Below are 22,266 nucleotides of genomic sequence, written 5' to 3'. Positions count from 1 at the left end.
TACAGAAGTCAAATTCTGGCATTGTTTGACTGTAAGAGTTAAGCATCAGGGTGGTGGAGCAGGGCAGGGTGAGCCAAGCTCGCAGCGGTAACACTCAGAGCTTACCCAAGAGCACAGCAGGTGTGCGACGACACTGGGTGTAAGGAGGTACTCAGAACTGGAGATCTTGTTATCAGTGGTTGCTCAACCATCAATATTGCAGCTATGAGTGCAAAAGAAACCAACGTGCCAAATAACCACCTGCCTCAGGAATTAGCTTCTACAACAGTGGTTCTCAGCCTGGGGGTCGCAACCCCTTCCGGGGGGGGGGGTTTGAACAACTTTGTACAGGGCTTGCATAACAGATATTTACATTATGATTTGTAACAGTAGCAAAATTACAGTTTATGGAGTAGCAATGGAAATGGTTTTATAATTGGAGGGTCGTGAGGAACTGTATTAAAGGGTCGCAGCATTAGGAAGGTTGAGAACCGTTGCTGTAAGAACTAGTCTCAATAGAGCATGTGGAAAAAAAATATGCTTTACTTAAAGCATTTCTGAAAATCACCTGGTAATAAAATGTCTTTGGAAATCCAACCGAGAATTTCATGGGAATGATGGCAATGCCTCTCTTCTTCCAAAAACTCTGCTGGTTAAACTCATCCACTGCCTTTTTCCTGCAGTAGTAGGAAGAATTTTCCATACACGTCTCCCAGCACCTTATCAGATTCTTCGGGTCAAATTCTTGCTTGTGAATTGTCCTATCGATGGTTTTGTACATGTTTAACTCTCGGACCTGGTGGAGGAAAATGGGAAATTTCCTAAGAAGATCTCCAGAGAGAGCGAGCCCTAATAGAGATGAGCTGTAGCCCATTGCGGAGCTAGTGCGGCCTCCTCAAGTGAAGAACTTTCAACCCTGTGGTGCAGAGGGTTGAAAATGGCCCCTTTGTCTATTTACAGACTTTGAAACGACTGTCAGCTCCTCTTACCTTCTCTGGTGGCAGGTGACATTTGGCTGCCACGGCAGACACCCAGGTTTCCGTTACAAACGCCCCCTGGGGAAAGCCGAATCCCCGGAATGCTGTGTTAGACGGCAAGTTGGTCTTACAGACGCGACCTCGAACGCGGAGGTTGGGGATCTTGTACGCATTTTCCAGTTTGAGCAAAGCATATTCTATCACCTGAAAGAAATCCCAAGGCAAAAGATCAGTCAAGTTCCTTGGCCAGGCAGGACAAAAGACACGCCCTTCTGAGCTCTATTTCTTGACTCCATTTTTGGCACAGCCTAAAAGGAATCCCAGACGAGTTTCCTGGCCATCCACTCTTCTGGCTGTGTACTTAACTTTATGGTTTCATTGCTTGTTTTTTTTTTTTTTTAAAGATTTATTTATTATTTATTGTATATGAGTGCTTTATCTGCAGAAGAGGGCATCAGATCACATTATAGATGGTTGTGAGCCACCATGTGGTTGCCGGGAATTGAACTCAGGACCTCTGGAAGAGCAGGCGGTGCTCTAAACCACTGAGCCATCTCTCCAGCCCCCTTGTTTTTAATTCTTAAAAATTAAGAGTTTTTTTTTTCTCTCCAAAGAAGGGGGAGAGTTTTAACGTACTTTTGGGGTCCTACTTTATACCTTTAGAATCAATGGGAAGACTTAACAAGGGGGAAAGGGCCAACTGGGCCAGTGGTGTCCTCACATCTGCTGTGGCAGGCACAGGAAGGCGCTGTGTGAGTTTTGGAGACGGGGCACTGCAGAGGCTGTTGGGTCTAGACGAGAGCCTAGATAGGCCTAGTCACTAAGCAGAGGGCAGAGGCTGGGAGGTGTAGGAAAGAGTTTCCCTGCATAAAGAGATCTGCCTGAGACAAACCCCAAATCCCTTTCTCCATATTAGCATGTTCTTTCCCTGACAGCTTCCCCACCCCATCCCCCCTTGCCCCAGTTCTGCCCAAAAGAAAGAATGGGAGAAGGAGAAATGGGAGACTCAGCTCTTTGTTAGGGAAGCTCTGGAGTTCAACATAAGATACTCAACAAAGGGTCACAGTGGAAAGCAAGCCTTGGGCACTCTCCTGGACAGGGTACCTCAGAGCTGGAGCATCTTAGCATTTCCTGACTCCTCATGTGGTAGAGATCTGGAAGCATCCTCAGTTATCCTTGCTCACGGTTTATCATCCATGCCAAGTAGGTCAGCGAACATAACAGGCCTTCTAAGCTGACCCTCTAAGACCCCAGGCTTACACTGAATCTCTTGTCACCAAGATCGGGGACCCCACCCAGGGGTTCTCGCAAGTCACCTACCAGTTCAGAGTCGTCTGGAGTGCAGCCTCCGTTGATGTAAAACTGAATGTCGGCTGCCTTGATTTTCCCATTGTTCATAAAGCCAATCTGTGAACAGTTAAGCACCATTTATTTGCCCCTGTGAGTTTTGTGGTATGGATACTGTTTCCTGAGCATTTGAACAGAGCAAGTGGTAGTTCAGTGAATGCTGAGAGGATGGGCTGGGGAGTGGGCCTGCCTAGGTTCAAACCCAGCTTCTGCCTTCTCCTGCTGTGGGATACCTGCTGCTCCTTTCTATGCCTCAGTACCCTCAGGCATGACAACAGGGACAAAACTGTCACCCATGCCAAGGGTTCATATGTACCACCACTGTCCAGAAAGCTTGAATCCCACTTCAGAGTATTTGATTCAGTAGACCTGGGCCTGGAAATCTCTGCTTCTAGCAAATTCCCAGGTGACATTGCTGCTGCAGTTCCAGCATTCAGGCTATCCAGAACCACAGAGTAAGACTCTGCCTCAAAACCCTAAGAGAAAGAGATTGGCGGGGGGTGGGGTGGGGTGGGGGTGGGGTGGGATGGGGGGAACATTGCTTTGTTTTCATCACTCTTTGGTGGCATCTCCCATTAGAATGCCGAATGGCTCCTCTCCCTTCTTGCACAAGTTTCCAGCAATTTGAGTAATGCCAGCATCCTATCTAGGCTGAATCTAGGTTACTCCATCAGGCATTGGGAGATGGAAGGTGGCATGTTGGTCAGGGTTCAGGCTAGGCCTGAGGTGGTCACAGCTGCTGTAGGAGGGAGAAATCCAGTATCCAGTGAGGGCTGCATGAAGAGGTCAGGAGGGGCAGGGACTCGCACGGAACTGAGCCTCTGTGGTTTGCTATAGGCACCTCCCTGTACATCCAGCCCTCTCTCCTTGGCCTGCTTCCTGTCCCCTCGGGACATTCATGTCTTAGTTCTTTTCTTCAGCCCAAACATGCAGAGCTTCTCCTACTATTGTTTCCCTCAAAGCAAGTAGTAGCTTTTATCACGGTATTACAAAAATACCGTCGACTTTGGCAACAGTTTACAATATACTTAGTTGGAAAGAGAAGGTTGGAAACTAAAAAGGAACATTCCAGAGGACTGAGTTCTCAGTTTCCCCCTGTTTTGCCTGGCTCAACTGGTTGTCTCTGGTAGGCCCTATGAAATTGGATATTTGTCCAATTTGCAATGGCCACTGCAAGGAAAACAGGCTTATTTGTTTGACCTCTGATTCCTTTACAGAGCATTGTCCTTGCACACTTCATTTCAACATCTGCTTTGTTTATGTGGGAGATACTAAGAAAGCAGATACGTAAAGACAGGGGCCTGCCTCCTGCACAGGAAGTCAGTGGTCTGGTTCAGAAATGGACTTTCCAGCAGCCATGTGGTTGAGGAGAACTATGAGCAAGTTACTCAGGGGGAGCAAGCAGGATGGTACCTGGCACACAGGAAGCACTCTGTAGTCAGGGGAAACACACTATGGGGCTTGGGGGTTCAGCTGCAACGGTCTCCTAGGGAAAGTCCTCGCTGAGCACGAATCTGTATCTGACCACAGTGGAGAGACCGCCCAGGCTAGAGTTCACAAGTCTCCTCTCCTATGGGCTGAGGTCTCTGGGGGCTACAGTCGGAGCCAGGGGAGGCCAGTTCTGTTGTTTGTTCTTAGCAGAAACTTCACCTGGCAGAAGTTGCTAGAAAACGATTTTCCAGTGAGGAGGACGTATTTCAAACTAGATCCATGACCGTACAGATGAGTCAAACTCTGACAAGTGTCAAATCCTGAGACATCTGTATTCCAGAGGTCCCAGAGCTGGGGGATCCCACAAATGCCAGTTTCTACACGTTTTTCTCTTGCTCCCATTCTCCGAACTAACATCTCTTTTCCTTTTATGTGCAGTGACTCAAGGGTCACACTGGCAAAACCGAGGCCTGGCAAAAAGGCCTGCACTGTGTGCATGAGCAGAGAGCTCTGCCAGCCTGGAGCTGCAAGCCACGGCCCTAAAGCGGCACGTGTGTGGTGCCTTTGCTCCGCACTCACCTTGTATTTCCCTAGGAGTGGGTGGCGGCCTCCGGTTATCAACATGTCATCTCCACGTTCCAGAATAAAACGGATTGGGCGGCCAGTCCTAGAGAGAGAGAGAGAGAGAGAGGCGTGGAATCACAATCTTAGCAGATCCGAGGTTTGAGTTCAAGTTAGCAGACTGCGCCAGCCACACGTAGCATTCCATCTACCAAGGGAGAGAGAGTCAGAGTGCAGCCACTCCCAGCAGAAAGAAGGGAACCTTGAGGGTCTTGCTACCTCCTGGTAAATGGTGCAGCTGGGCTTTGGAAGGTCCTTTGCAGGACCTCACTTAGTCACAGTCAAGCCTGTCTGTGGCTGCTACGGACCTGACGCCACATTTTTAGAAAAAGGCAACGGCTATGAATTAGATTCCTGCCTGCAGAGTAATTTGGGGAGTTTAAAACCCTCTGAAAGCAGAGGCTTTTTATGAATCCTGTGTTATTCCCCTTTGTAGCCACACTCTGTGTCTAATTAATATGCAAGCCCAGTTTTATATCTTGATTCTTTGCATTCTTTATCCAAATACCAATTCATATTAAATCACACCACTGACTTCTTCTCCTAGAAAAAGTCTAGGTTCTAATTTGCCTCTTTTGGTACATGCTCCTTTGGCCGAGTCTTAACCTTCTTATATCCATAGGACTGCAGGTGGAATTCCAGAGTCTTCTCTGGCCATTTCCAACTTCAGTCTGTATGTCAGAAGCCCTGCAGGTGAGCATCCGGCATCACCTTCTAAGGACCCGTCATGGGGCTGGGGAGGCGGCTCAGTGAAGCAAGGTGCTTGTATGTAAGCCTGGGAACCTGGGTTTGATCCCAGAACCCACATAAAAGTGGAAGGAAAGAAGAGACTCCGAAAAGTTGTCCTGAGTGCCACATACGTGGTGCAGCACACATGTCTCACATATGTATCATGGGCACTTAGTAAAATGGTGCTAACAACAACAACAACATAGCACAGACATCTGGGGGCATGCCTCCGTAACATCAACCCAACCTTCCCTTCCTTCAGTAATTCACTTAAGAACTCCCTCTATTTATAAAGCTCCTACCAGCACAGTCTGCTTAAGTGTAGTTGGGATTACTAAAATTGTAAATGTGTCCTTTCCTAGGATGTAGTGTGTGTGTGTGTGTGTGTGTGTGTGTGTGAGAGAGAGAGAGAGAGAGAGAGAGAGAGAGGGAGAGGGAGGGAGGGAGGGAGGGAGGGGAGAGAGAGAGAGAGAGAGAGAGAGAGAGAGAGAGAGAGAGAGAGAGAGGAGAGAGAGAGCTGGCTTGGGAATCCTTGGTACTTTCTCTGATTCTAGGTTATCTGAGAGCACACCAGGTCTGCCTTACAGAATCAGGACGTGCGACATAGCCCTTCCACCGTTATACCAGCACTCTTTTTTAGCCTTGTGCCTCAGCAATAGATACATTATTTAATTTTTTTTTTTTTAAAAAGGCTATCCATGCACGTAAGACAATTTAAAAAATTCAAAGGGGGCTCAGTGAAAAGCATGCTTCCTGCTGCAGACCTCAGCCGCATAGCTCTTCCAGGAAGTGTGATTGTCAGCAGTTTGTTTGTTTGTTTGTTTGTCCTTCTAAACACACTCAATTTTTAAGGTGCTACCAGGCATCTTCTTCCTTAAGGAGTAGTAAACCACCTATGTGGCTAGCATTCAAATATTCATTTCCCTTCTATCCTATGTTCTATCTCTGTGGGCTTTGGCCTATGTTTCAACGAATGCTGTGGACTAATCAAATTGCCTGTTTCCCTCCTCGTTTCTGTGGCTGTTGAGCTGAAACTCATCAGGTGCAGGTGTGTGAGGCGGAACCCACCCAAACTGCTGACTCTGTGGGAAAGCAGTAAGACAGGTGAATCAACCTGTTTCCAGTACTATGCATGACAAGGCTGGACAGGCCAGCAATCCCTTGGCATATGTTGGGAGTGTCTCAAAGAAAGCCCCTTGGAATTGTGGGACCAGAGGGTAAGAACTGGGACAGGGAGGAGCCACGTCCCTGTGAATGCAGCTCACAGATCCACTCACTTATGTGCAGCCACGGCTGCCACACCTGCCAGGAGCCCGGGCTTGCTTGATTTCCCTCCGAAGGCGCCACCAACCCTTTTCACATGGCAGTTGATCCTATTCTTTGGGATGCCCAAGGTGCGAGCCACCATTTCCTGTGAGAGGTTGGCCACACGGCCCCCAAGAAGGTGAAACAGAGCACACATGGTTAGTAAAAAGTCCATTTACCAGAGAGCTTCCTTAGTATTTTCTCATTGCCTATAATAAGAATACATTTCTTGGGCTGGAGAGATGGCTCAGAGGTTAAGAGCACTGTCTGTTCTTCCAAAGGTCCTGAGTTCAATTCCTAGCAACCACATGGTGGCTCACAACCATCTATAACGAGATTTGTATACATAATAAATAGATAGATCTTTAAAAAAAAAAAGAGAGAATACATTTCTTTCTTTCTTTTATTTTCTTCGAGACAGGGTCTCTCTGTGTAGCCTTGGCTGTCCTGGACTCACTTTGTAGACTAGGCTGGCCTTGAACTCACAGTAGTCTGCCTGCCTCTGCCTCCTGAGTGCTGGGATTAAAGGCGTGTGCCACCACGCCCAGCTAAGAATACATTTCTTTATCTATTTTGAGTGCCAGATGTAGAAGATGCTCAGGATGACTGCACCATGCCAGCTGAAAGGCTGCATTGGTATTGCTTTTCAAAATCAATGAATGAGAGCTCACATTACAAAGAGCCACATGGAGCTCCTCAGTCCCCTCTGTGAGCAGTCCCTATATCCTGCAAAGGTTCCCTTAGCTCTGGGCATTAATATCTTAACTAAATGAGCTGACAGAAGAGACAGAGGGAGCTATGCACTGGGCAAAGGGAACTATTACCCGATTCCAAGTCTGGCTGGCAGGGCTGACCATGAGGCATGAAGGCAAATCTGAGCCTGCTGTGACTCAGGGGATGGTCTAGTGGACCAGAGGGAGGATGGTAACAACCCTTCCCAGCCAGGTGAGAGGTGGCTGCAGGGGGACCATGCAGCAACATGGTGGGAGGAGTTTAGAGAATGACAACGCCCATTTTAAAAAAGGATGTATACTTCTGCTTATTAGAGGACATATGCTTAGCTCAGCCATCAACGAGGGAACAGTTGCTTCTGACTCAGTGGATAGAAGAGGGTGGTCGCCAGCATAGTGTGCTGCAGAGAGTTCACACAAGAAAGCAGGAAGATGGGTAGAAACACACACACACACACACACACACACACACACACACACACACACACACACGCGCGCGCGCGCGCAAAGCATCTTGGGTAGTGATGGCAGAGACAGCTGTGCAAGCCTGATGGTAAACAGAGTTAGTGTCTGTATACTCAGGATAATCCATGTAGTTTCTGAAGAGCCTGAGAGCAAAGATATAATGTCTGTAGAGCTCTGTGGGTGTAAGAAAGGTGAGGCAGGGGCAGTCTTTAGCTGTGAGCGAGCCTCCTGGGGAGATGTGGCGATGACTCATCTACAAGGCAGCGATCATCAATGTTAAATTTGCCAAGAATGGCTGTGTTATAACTATAAAGGAGCATATTGCAGCAACACATGGCTATATGTGTGTTGGTATAAACACACATATGTCATTTCCTTCTTATAGTTTACCATGTAAATTTTTATTCTGACAAATTGCAGTCATTTGGCAAAACGGAGAGATGTGAGAGCACAGCAAGGTACATGGAGAGTGATAAGAAACAGATGATGTGCAGGGGAAGCAGGGAGGACTCCCAGAGAAAAGGAGAGAACTGCGTGGTTTAGACTGGAGGAGCAGCAGCAATGGGGCTTGTGAGCTGGCGCCTAAGTGGGCAATGCAAACAGTTGCCTTACAACAAGGAAGGAGAGATGGCAGCAAGATGCACCAGAGGAACACTTCTAGTTCATTTGAATCATTTTACGTGCGTGAGTGCTTGTGTGTGTGTGTGCATGTGTGTGTGTGTTATGTGTACCCACACATGCACGTGTACATGTGGGTGCATGTGAGTATGCAAGTGTTGGAAGAAGCAAGAGACGTGGGATCCCCCCTGCCCCCCCCCCAGAGTGGAGTTACGAGTGCTTGTGAGCTGCCTGATGCGGGCGCTGGGAATTGAACTTGGGTCCTCTGGAAGAGCAGCGTGTGATCTCAATGCCGAGCCAGCTCTCTAGCTCTCTGTTTCATTTTCTGAGACAAAAAGTCTCAAGATTTAGGTTAGCCTTGAACTCACAACAGAGTCCAGCTGGGGTGGGGGGTATTTTTAAGAACGGGGATTATTTGGGCTGAGGAGATCGTTCCATTGGGGAAGTACTTCAGGCACAAGTGTGCAGACTCAATGTCAAGCCCCAGGAAAAGCTGGGTGAGGTAGTGTCTGACTGTAACCCCACTCCTGAGGGAGAAACAGAGGGGTCACTGATGCTTGCTGGCCAGCTAGCCTAGCACATTTGGGAAAGTTCCAGGACAGTGAGAGACTGTTTCAAAAACAAGGTGGACAGTGCCTGAGGTTGACTGACCCCTGGCCTGCACACATTCTTTTACACATGCATGCGCACCCACATGAACATGCATGAACACGTGCCACGCACACATACACACATGCACGCGCACACACACACACATATATACACACTCACACAAATAAAGCAGATTTCTTTTAAACTACTGATCCAAACAGGTAGTAAATAGAGATTAACGTTATAGACACAGCAGAGGCAAATGTGGGGGAGCCTACGGGGCTAAAAGTGCAGATGTAAAGCTTTGGGCTGGGAGGAGGGAGGGCCTCTTGCCACCTGCTAGAGGCAGAAGGGGCCGCAGGAGGATGAAGACTAGGAGCAGCCATACCCTGCAGCCTCGGTTCATTTCCTAATGAGACAGGAGGCTGTCATCTTTTGACAGGAAGGGACAGACTTCTGGAGATGACTAAAGGAAACTGGTGAAAATTAGGGCTTGGTTTTGCCTCTGACTTGATATTCAACTTTTGTTAAATGCTACCTTCTATCCTATAACCCAGATGGCTGACTACCTGTGAGGGCTACAGAACCCACCTGTGTAAATGCGGCATCCTGGCTTGACACGTATATGTCCATCTGTTTATCCTCTGCCTTGGGTACCACACGTACGCTTTGAGTCTCCATGTAAAAATGTTCCTGGCCTCCAAAGTGTACTTCCCCTTTTAGACATGGAAAACACACACAGCTTTAGAGATTTATTATTTAAATATACCGGAAGCAGAGTACGGCATGCTTTGCTAAGTGTCACGGCCTTCTTTCTTAGTTTCCTGTCTTGCTTTCAAAGAACATTGCAATTTGACAAAGTTTCCAAAAGCAGCTGCCACCAATACGCATAATCGTGCAATTACACACAATTTACAATCTCCTATGCATTTGGCTCCATTTCCTTACCTACTCATGTCAGCATGTTCTTAAGAACTAGAAAGGAAGTTTTGTTGGCTTGAGCAACAGCCGGGAAATCAGGTAAGAGTGCGAAATGAGATGTTCTTACCTCAGGGGAAGTTCATTTCTATAACGAGGCTGACCAGGGTAGGCAATGATCTCATACCAGAGGCCTTTCTGTGCGTTTGCTGGGGGTATTAAACCGCAAACGGCACCTCAGTTACCCACCTAGCTGGAAGAGACCTCCCTCAGACCCACAGTGGTAAAGTGCCTGCCTAGCCAGCGAATATGAAGATGCTGGCTGTATTCTCAATGCTGTAAACAGCACCCCCTCCAAACCAACCCAAAGCAGAGACCTCAGGTACAAGGAATAAATGGTATATTGACGAGGGAGGGGAGGTGTGCATGATAAATGTCTGTCTTGCCCCTCTCCCCCTCCCCTCCCCTCCCCCTCCCCCTCTCCCTCCCCTCCCCCCTCTCCCTCCTTTTTACAAACTTCACCCAAGCAGCAAGTAAAAGTTTTAGAAACCTATGATCAATCCTAGGTATTAAAAAATAAAGATGAGAGCCGGATGTGGTAGCGCACGCCTTTAATCCCAGCACTCGGGAGGCAGAGGCAGGCAGATCTCTGTGAGTTTGAGGCCAGCCTGGTCTACAAAGCAAGTCTAGGACAGCCAAGGCTACACAGAGAAACCCTGTCTCCAAAAAAAAACCCCAAAATAAATAAATAAATAAATAAATAAATATGAGGATCACTAAGATGGCTCAGTGGGAGAGAGCCAAGTCCTGAAAGTTGTCCACTGACTGCCACATGTGTACATGTGTGTACTTAGTGCGTGCAACACACACACACACAGAGTAAATAAATGTAGAAAAGATTAAAAAAACAGTTTGGTTTGCAGAAGGTGGAGGTGTGTGGAGGGGTAGTTAAAAGACTTGGTGGAGTGTTTGTGGTCAGTCCACAGACAGAAGTTTTAAACTGGTCTGGATTTCTTGGCTGAGTTTTACTCCTTTTCCGGCTTTGTTGACTTTCATGGCTTAGAGTCTCGGGTGAATGTTCTGGACTCCCCACGTTCATCTGACTTCACTCCGCTGGGAAACGAGTTTGAAACTGTAATGACTTCAGCAGATCCTTGCTGAAGACTGTCCTCATATTCTCTGTCCCTGTTTGCTCCCCGCCCCCTTTGTCACATGCCTGGTGACTTACACTGTAATACTGTTACATTAAAATAAATTTGGCCCCAGGATGCTGCCATACCTGCAATAACGAACTTTACCCCAGTTAATGATGTAAATGAACTGCAAGCCTAAATAGGCGTGCATTGTTTTTTGGTTTTGTTTTTTTTTTTTAATAGGTCAATTTCAGCTATCGGTCCAGCACCTCGCTTCCCTGTGGATCTTCCTGTCCACACTGTGGGAGCAGCATGCTCTCAACAACTCAGATGCCTAACCCGAGAGTCGATTTTCACTCAGTTAAAACCCTTAATTTTAGTTTGTCTGAAGTTTTTCTTTTCCCAGTGTCAGTTTCCACGTTCACATCGGGTTTTGGTTTGTTTGCCTAGATGGCATGCCAAGCCCCGTGGAAATGGGTTGAAAATGGATTTTAAGTGGATTTTTTGAGCTCATTTTTATGGGCTCTCCAAAAGCTGCTCTCTGGCTCCACTCTTCCCAAGCATCTGAGTTTAACTACTAATGAATTCCCCCTCATTTTCTCAGACAGTGCCCATCAATGCCTGCTGGGGTCTTGGATCCCTCATCCATCTGACCACAGACATGTCTACCGTGTTGCAATGTAGCTATTAGCATCACTTTCCCCCTGAACAACACATCTTTAATTTCAGAGACTTCTTAGGTTCTTCTTTGCTGGCCATCCCTAGTCAGTGCCTGAATTTTCACTTACATCCTCCTGCCCTAGTCCCTCAGTTGTCTCTCACCTGGGGCATCTTAATGACCTTTGATCTGCCCTCTGATGGGCCCTTTCTTCCCATTTCAATCCAGATTCTCCTGCCTGGTGCTCTAAATGGCAACTGAGACACTGTGGCTTTCCTATTCAAAAGACTAGGTTTTTTGTTTTGTTTTGTTTTGTTTGTTTTTGTTTTTAATTGTCTGTAAAAGTACAGACTTCCCCCCCCCCCCTTTATAAATCAAACTCTTGCATGTATTTTCTAGTCTTTTCTGAGCCTCATATTCTGGGTTGTCCCCTCCTTGCTCACTTCCTGAGAAAAGTTGAGATTCACGAAGTTCATCCAGGCCTTGGGCACACAAGGCAAGCACTGCCACTGAGCTGTGCTCTCCTGCTCTTAGTGTGTGAGGCAGCTTTAACTGTGCCTGAGCCTAGGCTGCCCTCAGTCTCATGTTCCTCCTGCCACAACCTCCAGAATTCTGGGATGTACCACCAAGCTTCACTTTATCTTTTAAAGAAGCCACAGCATCAATATATATATAAAAAAAACCTCCCGTGATAGAAAAAGACTTAAGAATTCACCTTTGAAGGGCTGGGTGGTGGTGGTGGCAGCTCTTGCTTTTAATGCCAGCAGAGGCAGGCAGAGCTTTGTGAGTTCGAGGCTGGCTATAGCTACATAGTGAGACCCCGTCTCAAGTATTTTTCCCTGTAAACTCTCTCCCCCCTCCCCTCGTCCGCCCCCCCCCCCCCGCCGGCCCGCCCAAATCACCTTCGAGGATTTGGTCAACACACTGGAACGCTGACTGAAGATTTCCTTGTTCTAGCTTTTTCTCCGGTCCAATAAATGACTCATACCTCAGCGCATCCTGTGAAGGCAACCAGTGAGAGGTGTTATTGTGCAGTTTCTCCACTTATGCTGTACACCAAAACCCAAACAAGAGATAATTATCCATTTCAAAATTCCTTAGGACAGCGCGTGTTCAACATGGCCTCTTAATGCCTCGGCGAGCCTGGGGTAGGGCATCTTAGATCTCATCTTCCGAGCTGGCACGTTTTGGTAGACATGACCATGGTACAATGAACCCATTACGTAACTCTGCGTGCCAGTCTTCCCTGAAGTCAGGACACCGGTGTCCTTTAATCCTCAGAAGAAACCCAGTATGGAGGCTTGTGCCGGATTAACCTAAACCCTGACACTGGCTTTGGACTTCACCCCCCGCCCTCTGCTCACAGCCGGATGTGTCGATGAATACAGTGAGTGAGCCCCACAGCTGGAATCACACAGACACGTAACCCCTGCTCCTGAACTACCCCAAGTTCTTCTCAAAATCTTACCGGCTTGCATTCTTAATTCTTTATTTTGTGAATGGCTTACTGTTTTGTTTTTTTCAAAGCTATATTTAAAACTTAAAAAAAACAAAACAAAACAAAAAAAAAACCCAACCAACACATTCCAGTGTTTTCAGACTAAGACAGCACCTTTATAGAGTGGAACTGTGGGTGCACACCTCAAGGTGAGCATTACTGTTAGCTTTTAATGTATCCTTCTAGGTGTACGTGAAACAAACACATGCAAGCTGATGTGCTTACCCCTCATTATGTACATTTGTGCTTTTCATTTGTCAGTACAATTTAGAGGTCTTTCCATAGTCACGAGTAGAGAATGTGTTCATAAAAAAGCACATGTACCTTCACAGAATTTCTCTCTCCTCTGTCTGTCTGTCTGTCTGTCTCTCTATTTCATTTATCAGTACAATTTAGAAGTCTTTGCATAGTCATGAATAGAGAATGTGTTCATAAAAAAGCACATGTACCTTCAAAGAATTTCATCTCATCTCTCTCTCTCTCTCTCTCTCTCTCTCTCTCTCTCTCTCTCTCTCCAACAAGGTTGAACTCAGGGCCTCCTGTGTGCTAGGCAAGCATTCAACCACGGAACAACAAATCAAATCCCAGTTCCATTACGCCATGATCCAGGTGAGCATTTGGTGTTCCACTATCGCCTGCATCGCGACACCTAACAACACTCTTTCAAGCTCTTGGCACAGACCCATTGCCAAGTTGCCCAAAGACCGAGCAGATGCTGAAGTTACCTGAACCGTCACGATCACGGGCTCCACATCTTTATACAGGACCTTCACCCTTTTTGTGGCCTGCTTGGCATGAGCGTAGGAGTCAGCAGCCACAGCGCAGACGATCTGACCCACGCAGATGACCTGAGAGGGAGGAAGCAGAGCAGACGATGCAGGGACTGAAAGCTGGACCTGTCCCTGTCAGCAGCAGAAGACGAAGGGCTGATCTCCCGGTGGTGGGGGAGGGTAGCACAGAGCACGGGCTGGTGTGAACAGCGCCTCAGCCACCACTAGCAATGTGCCTCGGAAAGCCTCTAAGCCTCAGCCAGGAGTGGTGGCGCACACCTGTAATCCCAGCACGGAGGAGGAAGAAGCTGGAGGATCTCTATGAGTTCAAGGCCAGCCTGGTCTACAAATCGAGTCCAGAACAGCCAGAGCTTCATATAAATCCCTTCTCGAAAAACAAACAAACAAAAGCCTTGATGTCTTTGTCTTAAAAGAGGGGTGAGCCAGCTTAGCCTCAAGTCAGTAACAAAACAAGGCTTGGTACAGATGGGTAGTTAGTCACAGGCCGTCAGGAAGAGTATCCGTGGTCATGTGTATAAAGCCCCCGCGTCTGGTGCCTTTACCATTAATGTGCCACAAGAGTCACGCGCCGTGATCACACTACCTCATCCTGCGCATACAGGCTTTCTTCTTCTCTGCCATTGTCACCAGGAACATCTTGAGCTGTGATCACATCAACCACACCAGGGGATGCCAAGGCCTCAGAAGCATCAAGGGAGCTAGGAAGGAAACAAAAACCACAGCGTGTCACCCCATGGTGAGGACCTCATCCACATCAGAAACGTCCTGTGGGCCGCATGAACTCCGTCAGGCTTCCAATATTCACTTCCCTAGGCCGGTGCTCAGGTGAGGGCCCTTTGAGAAGCTTGGGGCTTCTTTGAAGATGGGCATTCGCAAAAGGCGGAGAGAATCACAGCTTTGGGGACCACAGGAGGCAGGGAAGTTGTTCTTGCCCCGTTCAATTCACAGAGAGCAATGACCAGCTCTTCACATCAAAGCTGTTCATTCAACGGGGGTTCCTCTTCTATGCTCCCAAGCCCACAGTCTCTTATCATCTTGTGTTTTTCAAGAGGCATGCTCAGACTGTGTTCTCAGAATGTTGAGTAGGATTGGTAGCTAATGGGCAACCGAGTGGCAGCGTCCCCACTGGGTATTCCGAGCCTCCCGACACCCACCATCGATGCTCACATGATTCTTGCATGCGGCTTGCTGCTGGTCACCACAGCCAGGAAGAGTTCCTCCGCCAAGGCAGACATATCATCGCAAAACCCTGCCTCCCCTGTGGCGTGTTTAATGCCAGACTGATGCATGATGGGGCGTCCGACTGGGTCTCGCAGAGGCTGCTGGGAATCTACAGCCTGGGTTAAAAGGGCAGAGCACAGAGTGAAATAATTAAGCAAGACTACTGACAGCTCAGGAGGATCCACCTGGAAGAGGACCCCTTTCCCATTCTCTTGAGGCATGCTTTCTAAAGTAGCTTAAAGTGCGTTTTTCTTTTTTCCTGTTGCTTCTCTGTAGGAGACAGAAAAGATACTCACATGTGACAAAGATGAGACGCATTAGGGCTTGGCTTGAACAAAGATAGATTTTTGTGATAGCTAGCATCTAGGAGAGCTCTTTTCTGAGGAAACTTGTATGTTTTATAAAACAGACCTCAGTGGGAGAGCATGGGAGGTAGCGTCGGCAATTACTGGCCAGGTTCATGTCATCTAATGTGTGGGAATCTGGAGGCAGGAGTTCTAGCAAGCCTTAGCCAGGAGGTTGGTTGGTTTGTTTTTAAACGCTTACGTTCTTTGGGTTGTAGCTTCTAATCTTCAAAATGTGAAATTAGAGCTATGATTTTTGAGGCAAAACAACAGTTTGAGCTTGAGAACTAAGATGGACGTTTTGAAATGATGTGTGTGGTATATACGCGTATGTTCGTGTGTGTGTGTGTGTGTGTGTGTGTGTGTGTGTGTGTGTGTGTGTGTACCTGTGTTTGTGCCTATGGAGGGTGGAAATTGACATCTAGTGTCTTGCTTTACTATTCTCCATTTTGTTTTTTGAGACAAGATCTTTCTCACTGAACCCGGAGCTTGCTGTTTTGGCTGGACTTGGCTGGCCAGCAGGCCTCTGGGGTGCACCCTGCACAGTTATGTGGGAGCACGGAGGGTTCATTCTGTTTGCTCTAATACTGATGAGGGTGGAGACTGCACAGTTACATGCGGTCACTCAGGGTTTGATTTCGTTTCCCAGGAGAGAACCAAATCATTGTTCCCTGTAGGGAAAAAAAAACAATCTTAGAGGTTACAGGCTTTTCTCCGCAAGGTATTTTTCTGGTTTTGCACATTTCACCATACTCCGGGGTCTCTACACTCAGTCTCTCTCACTTTTATTCACTGATTATTTTTACTGGCTTCCTCATTAATGAGTTGAAGAAATGTCTGACATCTGCTTTGAATCTTTTAGGACGCTTTCACAGTGCATCCCATGATTGGCCTGGAGGATGGTTTGATTTTCTTCTTTATATTCTTTTGTGCTTGTCAAATCTTCATTAGAGGACACATTTTGCTTCTCTAAAAAGAAGCCAAAAATAATGCGCGCGCGCGCGCGTGGGTGTGTGTGTGTGTGTGTGCAGCCCTCATCTCTCAGTCCACACACGTTCCCCAGCCCTCTACCCAGCAAAGGGCACATCAAGACTTTTAACGGCTCTTTGAAGTTGGCAGGACAAGCACAGGTATAAAGTTTTATCAGGCTCCTTTCTGTAGCTTGGCCCTGAATCAGTGTCCCAAAGGCTCCCGTGTTGAAGGCCTGGGGACCAGCCTGGAGCGACACTGGACAGCAGTATAAACTAGCAGAAAGGACTTGGGTTCCTGGGGGACAATTCCCTTGGATAAAGTGTCAGGACCAGGGCTCTTTGTCTGCTTCATATGTACTGCATGCCTGCCGTGAGGTAAGCATCTTGGCTCTGCAGTGCACTGTTTTCTGTGGCCTTCTGCCTCACCAGTCTCCCCCAAACTGGAGCCAACAAGGCACAAATACCTGAAACTGTGAGCCAAATAAGCCCTTGGTGTTTTACGGTTGATTTATCTTGGGTATTTTGTCATAGCTAGGCTACAAAGCTAACACATTCCTGAAAGCGAGTCTACAGTATTAGTTAAGTACAGAGCTGTCCATCATGACAGTCTGGGCCCAGAGCGGATTTCTTTAATGGGAGCAGAGGGGCAGAGGCTGGGGCTCCAACACCTTTATTGATGGAAACAAAACTCTATTTTTACTGTTCTAACTGAATGACTAGAAGAATCAGGAGGGTTAGTCTCTATGCTGGGTGGGGCCTTTTAGTGATACAGTTGTTTGGGGGCGACACAAACAAACAACTGCCACTCTCCTAAAACCAGGGTATTAAATGAGTAGGTACAATACAGGAGGTCTCTGCTGCCCCCTGCTGTTAGACTTCCAGACAGCACCCCACTACCTTTACAAATGGGCTGTTCTATTTCAGTAAATTTATTATGGGGGAGACTGTTTGCAGAAGGAAAACAAAACAAAACGAAACAAAAAAACCTTCAAGTCCAATGAGACCTGGACACTATAAAAATTTTAAATTATTCATATATGATAGATTGAAACCTTATTTCACTGTTGTCTTTAAAATGCATTAAAAAAATCTCAGAGGCTTAAAAAAAACAAAACAAAAAAAACCTCGGAGTTAGGCTGCGTATTTTAATGTTTTAAGCCCATTTTTTTTTCCACAGCGTCCTGCCAATTCTTTAGGTGTGGGGAGCCATGCCAAATTCTGCCATGTCAGAAATCCTGTGCTTAGGCTGCATGCTGTGACCTTCGAGTTGTTGACCTTTGCCTCACGAGGTCTTGTGTTCTAGGCTATCCTTGGACTATTTACCTTTGAAAGAAGTAGGGAAGGGTAAATAAAGGACAATTGGATGAATTTTTAGATTTTGTCAGTAGAGTATGTCCATGGTTTCTTGAGGAAGAAGTGGTTAGTTTAAAAACTTGGGATAAAATTGGTAAAAGATTACAAGGTCACTATGTTACTAATGGATCTGAAGAGATATCTGCCGTGTTTTTTCCCCTTTGGGTTTTGATCAGGGATGTTCTTGATCCCTGACATGAATGTGGCAAAATGAGAGGTTTATTTATTTATTTATTTAGGTTTTTTTTGAAACAGGGTTTCTCTGTGTAGTCTTGGCTGTTTGGGACTCGCTTTGTAGACCAGGCTGGCCTCGAACTCACAGTGATCCGCCTGCCTCTGCTTCCCGAGTGCTGGGATTAAAGGCGTGCACCACCACGCCCAGCCTGAGAGGTTTATTTTCACAAGCTAAAGATGTCTTGGAAAGAGATACAAGAGAATCCAGGAATAGCAATAAGGAAGATCTGGAAAGGGAAGCTCCTCGCTCTCAGGAGCATGACTGGGCAGCCTCGTCTACAGCACCCCCAGAGCAACAGGATCCCATTAAAAAACTTTGGGGACAGGTTCAGGCTCTGGAAAAAGAAGTTAACTTAGCTAAGAGATGGAAACAATTAGAGAGAGAATTTAAAAAAAAAGAAGAATTGATGATGTTGAGAAAAGTCATTGTGGGCAGAGATAGGCTTCCAGTCTAGTAAATAGTCCTCAGCGTATGTCCCCATTAGAGACTGGAAGAACAAGAAACAAGGGACAAGAGATGAGCAGTGAGCTCACTTCTCCAGTTGCAGGAGCACTAGATTTTCAAAACAGCCGAGTCAAATAATATGCCCCTATAGAATGAAATAGAACTCAAATAATTAAAGACTGCTTGTGCTCAGTATGGACCCAAGGCTCCATTTACCATAGCAATGGTTGATACATTAATGGATGCCAACCTTGCCCCTGCCAATTGAAATACCTTAAACAAAGCATGTTTAGATTGAGAAAGTGGATAATTTTAAAATGTGAGATAGAGTTGGTAAAAAAAATTTATAGAAATGCAACATTATGCTTTTAGACCTATAAAGGTTCCTATATATTTTGTTTGTTTGTTTGTTGGCTTTAGTTAAAGATAGCGTAGACCCTAGATATGACGTTTATTGTCAAGGTTTCAAAACTGCTCTTTGTCTTGCCTATCAGACTGTTTGCTTTATGATCGTCATGTCAAATTTTATGTCTAGGTAAATTTGTTTGATTGTTTAAATATTATTCCATTTTTCTATATCTTGAAAGAGGGCCAAGCTTTACTCGCTGGCCAATTTTCCAAAATAGTGCAGCCCAATATGACATGTACAGCCCATGAGGCAGTAAGAGTAGTGCCTCTGTGACAGGAGCAGGCCCACCCGCCCTTCGTGGGGCCTGGACCTAGACACAGCGGCCGCCCATGGGAAACAAGCCTAGGACTGGAGTGTCCATGGTCCGAAATGTTTCAAAGGCATTGCTCCTGGATACTGCCTGTAGGGCTCAATTCTTACGGAACAGAGATGGCTGTAAAAAAACGTGTCTGGTTAAAAAAGTATGGCCTTAAAAATAGAGTTTATTGCCTTAAACTTAGAATTTTTGTGTTTAATTTTGCTTGTAGGAAACTTAACAATTTTCCAAGTTGGTCTAGGGAATGGAGTTAACTCCAAACTCCTTAGCTACAAGGTGTTTATAATTTTCTTGTTTCTTTGCTTAATTTTTACTTGAGAGATATTTCTAAAAAATTTTAGATTCTCAAAAAGGAAAGATAAACTAGTTTTGTCCTTGAAACTAGACATTTACATCTGGGAGTTTCCAGCTTAGATCAAACTAGTTAAACAAGCCTAGAGCTACAATGTCCTTGAGCCAGATAATTTTACAGACACTGCTCCTAGTTATCTGTGGGCTTGACTCTTTCAGAGCAGAGATGACTACAGACACGTGGCCAATTAAAGAGACAGAACTAAGAGGCTGATAGTTTTCTAAAGTAGCCTAGTGTCCCGTCCAGCAGGACCAGTAATTACGGAGTCGCAAGGGGAGCCATACCTGAGAGATGGGACGGGAAAGAAAGAGGCGAGACCAAGCAGCGTTCCTATCAAGGTCCGTTTATTGAATCAAAAGCAAAAGCTTATATGGGGTGGAGGCAGGAACTAAGCAGTGGGGGAGGGGGGGCGAGAATGTCTCCAGATGGTACCATCAGGGGAACATCCTGTGGTTTTTCTTGGAGCAATTTCTATCTTATCTTAGCTAACTATCTCTCGGAAAGTCCCGAGCTAACCTGCTAAACAACATCTGCAGGGGGTAAAGGGAGGAAGTTATGCAGAGGCTGAAAGGAGGAAGTTAGCTTTGGAATGGGGCATCAGTATCTTTCCATAGCCAGTAGACTCTTTTAGCCTTGAATGACCCTGGGCTGGCTCCGAACAGCCTAGAAAATATAGTTAACTGCCTAGAAATTAAAATTTTCTTGTTTCCTTGATTAATTTTTGTTTGAGATATTTAAAGATTCTTTTTACTAGAGTTGAGATGAAATAATTAAACAAGACGTGATGGTGCACACCTTTAATCCCAGAACTTGGGGATTAACACAGGCGGGAACTCTTGAGTTCCAACCTGATCTCCACAGGGTGTACTCTACTGATAAGCTAAATTACTTACAGAGATGTAAATTTTTTAATTTACTTGAGACTTGAAACTTGTGGGAACATTTGCCATCTTCTCCCAATAAAGTAATAGTACCTTATTATTTGGCTGTTACAAAGTTGATTCATATAGGTCGAATTAAAAAAAAAAAAGTATTTTGGTAAATAACCTGATTTTATTATTCAACCATATTCTAAGGAACAACAGAATTGGCTGTCTGCTAACACAGACGATTGGCCATTGGCTTGTGCACACTTTTGTGAGTATATAAATAACCATTTTCACTCTAACAGGCTTCTCCACTTTTTAAATAAACATCCAGTTATTTTTCCCCAAGATAACTCAATTTCAGCCTGTGAGAGACTGTTTGCTGATTTTTACTGATGGGTTTTCTAATAAAAGAGCTAGTTACATGGTAAAAGGACAGACATATATTATTCCTACTACTGCTAAGTCTGCTCAAATTGCTGAGCTACAGGCAGTAGCTACTGTTTTCCAACATTATGCCTTTTGTTCATTTAATCTAGAGACAGATAATGGCTCAGCGTATGTCAACAAAGCTTTTCAAAAATTTTGTGACTCTTTTTCCATAAAGCATATTACAGGTACTCCTTATAATCCTCAAGGACAAGGTGTGGTGGAACGAGCTCATTCTACCATAAAAACCTATTTACAAAAAGTAAAGAAGGGGGAACTTTACCCCCTATCACCTAAAAATGCTTTGAGTCATGTTCTCTTTATTTTAAATTTTTTACTGCTTGATGCCAAAGGAAATTCTGCAGCCAATTGATTCTGACACACTGATACTCAGTCACCCTTCGCTAGAGTGAAATGGAAGGATCCCTTAACTGGACAGTGGAATGGACCTGACCCTATATTAATATGGGGTTGAGGCTTGGTGTTTTCTCACAGAAACATGGCTCTGCATGCTGGCTACCTGAGAGGCTTGTGCGTCAAGTAGATGCTGACATGGATGAGTTTGCTGATGATCCTGAGGTCGGAGGTGAAGCTTCATTGGACACTTATCCCTGATCCTTCTCTTCTTCAACCTGCTTCTTGGGACAACGTATGTTCAACAACACTCACTGCCTGGTTTTCTTGTGTTTGAGGAGGAAAGGAGGACTCAAGTGTTCTGGTACCAATGAGGCATCCTCCTTACGGACCTGACTGAAATTTGGAGTCGGTGCTTTGCAGGGACTCCTCCGCAATATTTTCCTTCCAGAAACCCAGATTTTAAGCTTTATAAGTACTTTTCCACCCTAATTGTTAGGATCAGTTTCATCTACAGGACTGTGGAGAGCTGAAAAGGGATTTGTGGTGTGCTGTTGAGTGATAAAATCTCTGTTATAATTCTGTTATTACTCTCATATCTACTATTGTTTTTGCCGTTGCTATTGCTTTACTAATATTGTTTATGCCTGAACTAAGCGGTTAGTGATTGAAGATGACTGAGCAAGTTACAATGTCATGCTAGACTTCCCTAGACTCTCTGTGAGTAGGATGCAGCCAGATTCCTTCAATATAGTCTCCTTAGAGTTAACAGTAATCAACCGCATGGATTATCCTTGGCGGGGATGGCAGGGCTCAAGATTATAGCCTGTGCCTTCTGTCCTTTCTAACACAGCTCATGTCTCAACAATCGCAGCTGATACTAGCACAAGTACATGGCATAGAGCTCAAAGACACTGCCCTTCTTCATGTGCTGATATGGAGGTAAGCAGAGACAGGCAACAGTGAGCCTAAGCCTTGTCGGTCCTAAGACAGGCTATGAATGATGGACTTCATATGCCAATGGCGGGCAACCATAAGTGCCTACTTGCTGACCTAAGACTGGCTCTTCATAATTTTATTTTAAGAAGGGGGATATGTGGGGAGCCATGCCAAATTCTGCCATGTCAGAAATCCTGTGCTTAGGTTGCATGCTGTGACCTTCGAGTTGTTGACCTTTGCC

At 45.9% G+C, this 22,266-nt stretch overlaps 1 protein-coding gene across 1 annotated transcript in view; it reads right to left on the bottom strand.

Annotated features, from left to right (window-relative positions):
- The window catches only part of LOC127196295 (aldehyde oxidase 3), an 88,725-nt gene that overhangs the window by 29,223 nt on the left and 37,236 nt on the right, over nucleotides 1–22,266 (bottom strand). Inside the window, exons 17-26 of the mRNA XM_051153854.1 lie at nucleotides 14,960–15,129; nucleotides 14,376–14,490; nucleotides 13,727–13,849; nucleotides 12,406–12,502; nucleotides 9,386–9,510; nucleotides 6,362–6,495; nucleotides 4,314–4,401; nucleotides 2,277–2,363; nucleotides 969–1,160; nucleotides 548–775 (exon numbers count right to left, since the gene is read on the bottom strand). Of these exons, the coding sequence (XP_051009811.1) occupies nucleotides 548–775; nucleotides 969–1,160; nucleotides 2,277–2,363; nucleotides 4,314–4,401; nucleotides 6,362–6,495; nucleotides 9,386–9,510; nucleotides 12,406–12,502; nucleotides 13,727–13,849; nucleotides 14,376–14,490; nucleotides 14,960–15,129 (1,359 nt within the window). The remainder of the gene's footprint in view (nucleotides 1–547; nucleotides 776–968; nucleotides 1,161–2,276; nucleotides 2,364–4,313; nucleotides 4,402–6,361; nucleotides 6,496–9,385; nucleotides 9,511–12,405; nucleotides 12,503–13,726; nucleotides 13,850–14,375; nucleotides 14,491–14,959; nucleotides 15,130–22,266) is intronic.

The sequence above is a fragment of the Acomys russatus genome, chromosome 12, assembly GCF_903995435.1.
Source record: "Acomys russatus chromosome 12, mAcoRus1.1, whole genome shotgun sequence".
NCBI classification, from domain to species: domain Eukaryota; kingdom Metazoa; phylum Chordata; class Mammalia; order Rodentia; family Muridae; genus Acomys; species Acomys russatus.
This window is presented reverse-complemented; position numbering and strand designations above follow the sequence as displayed.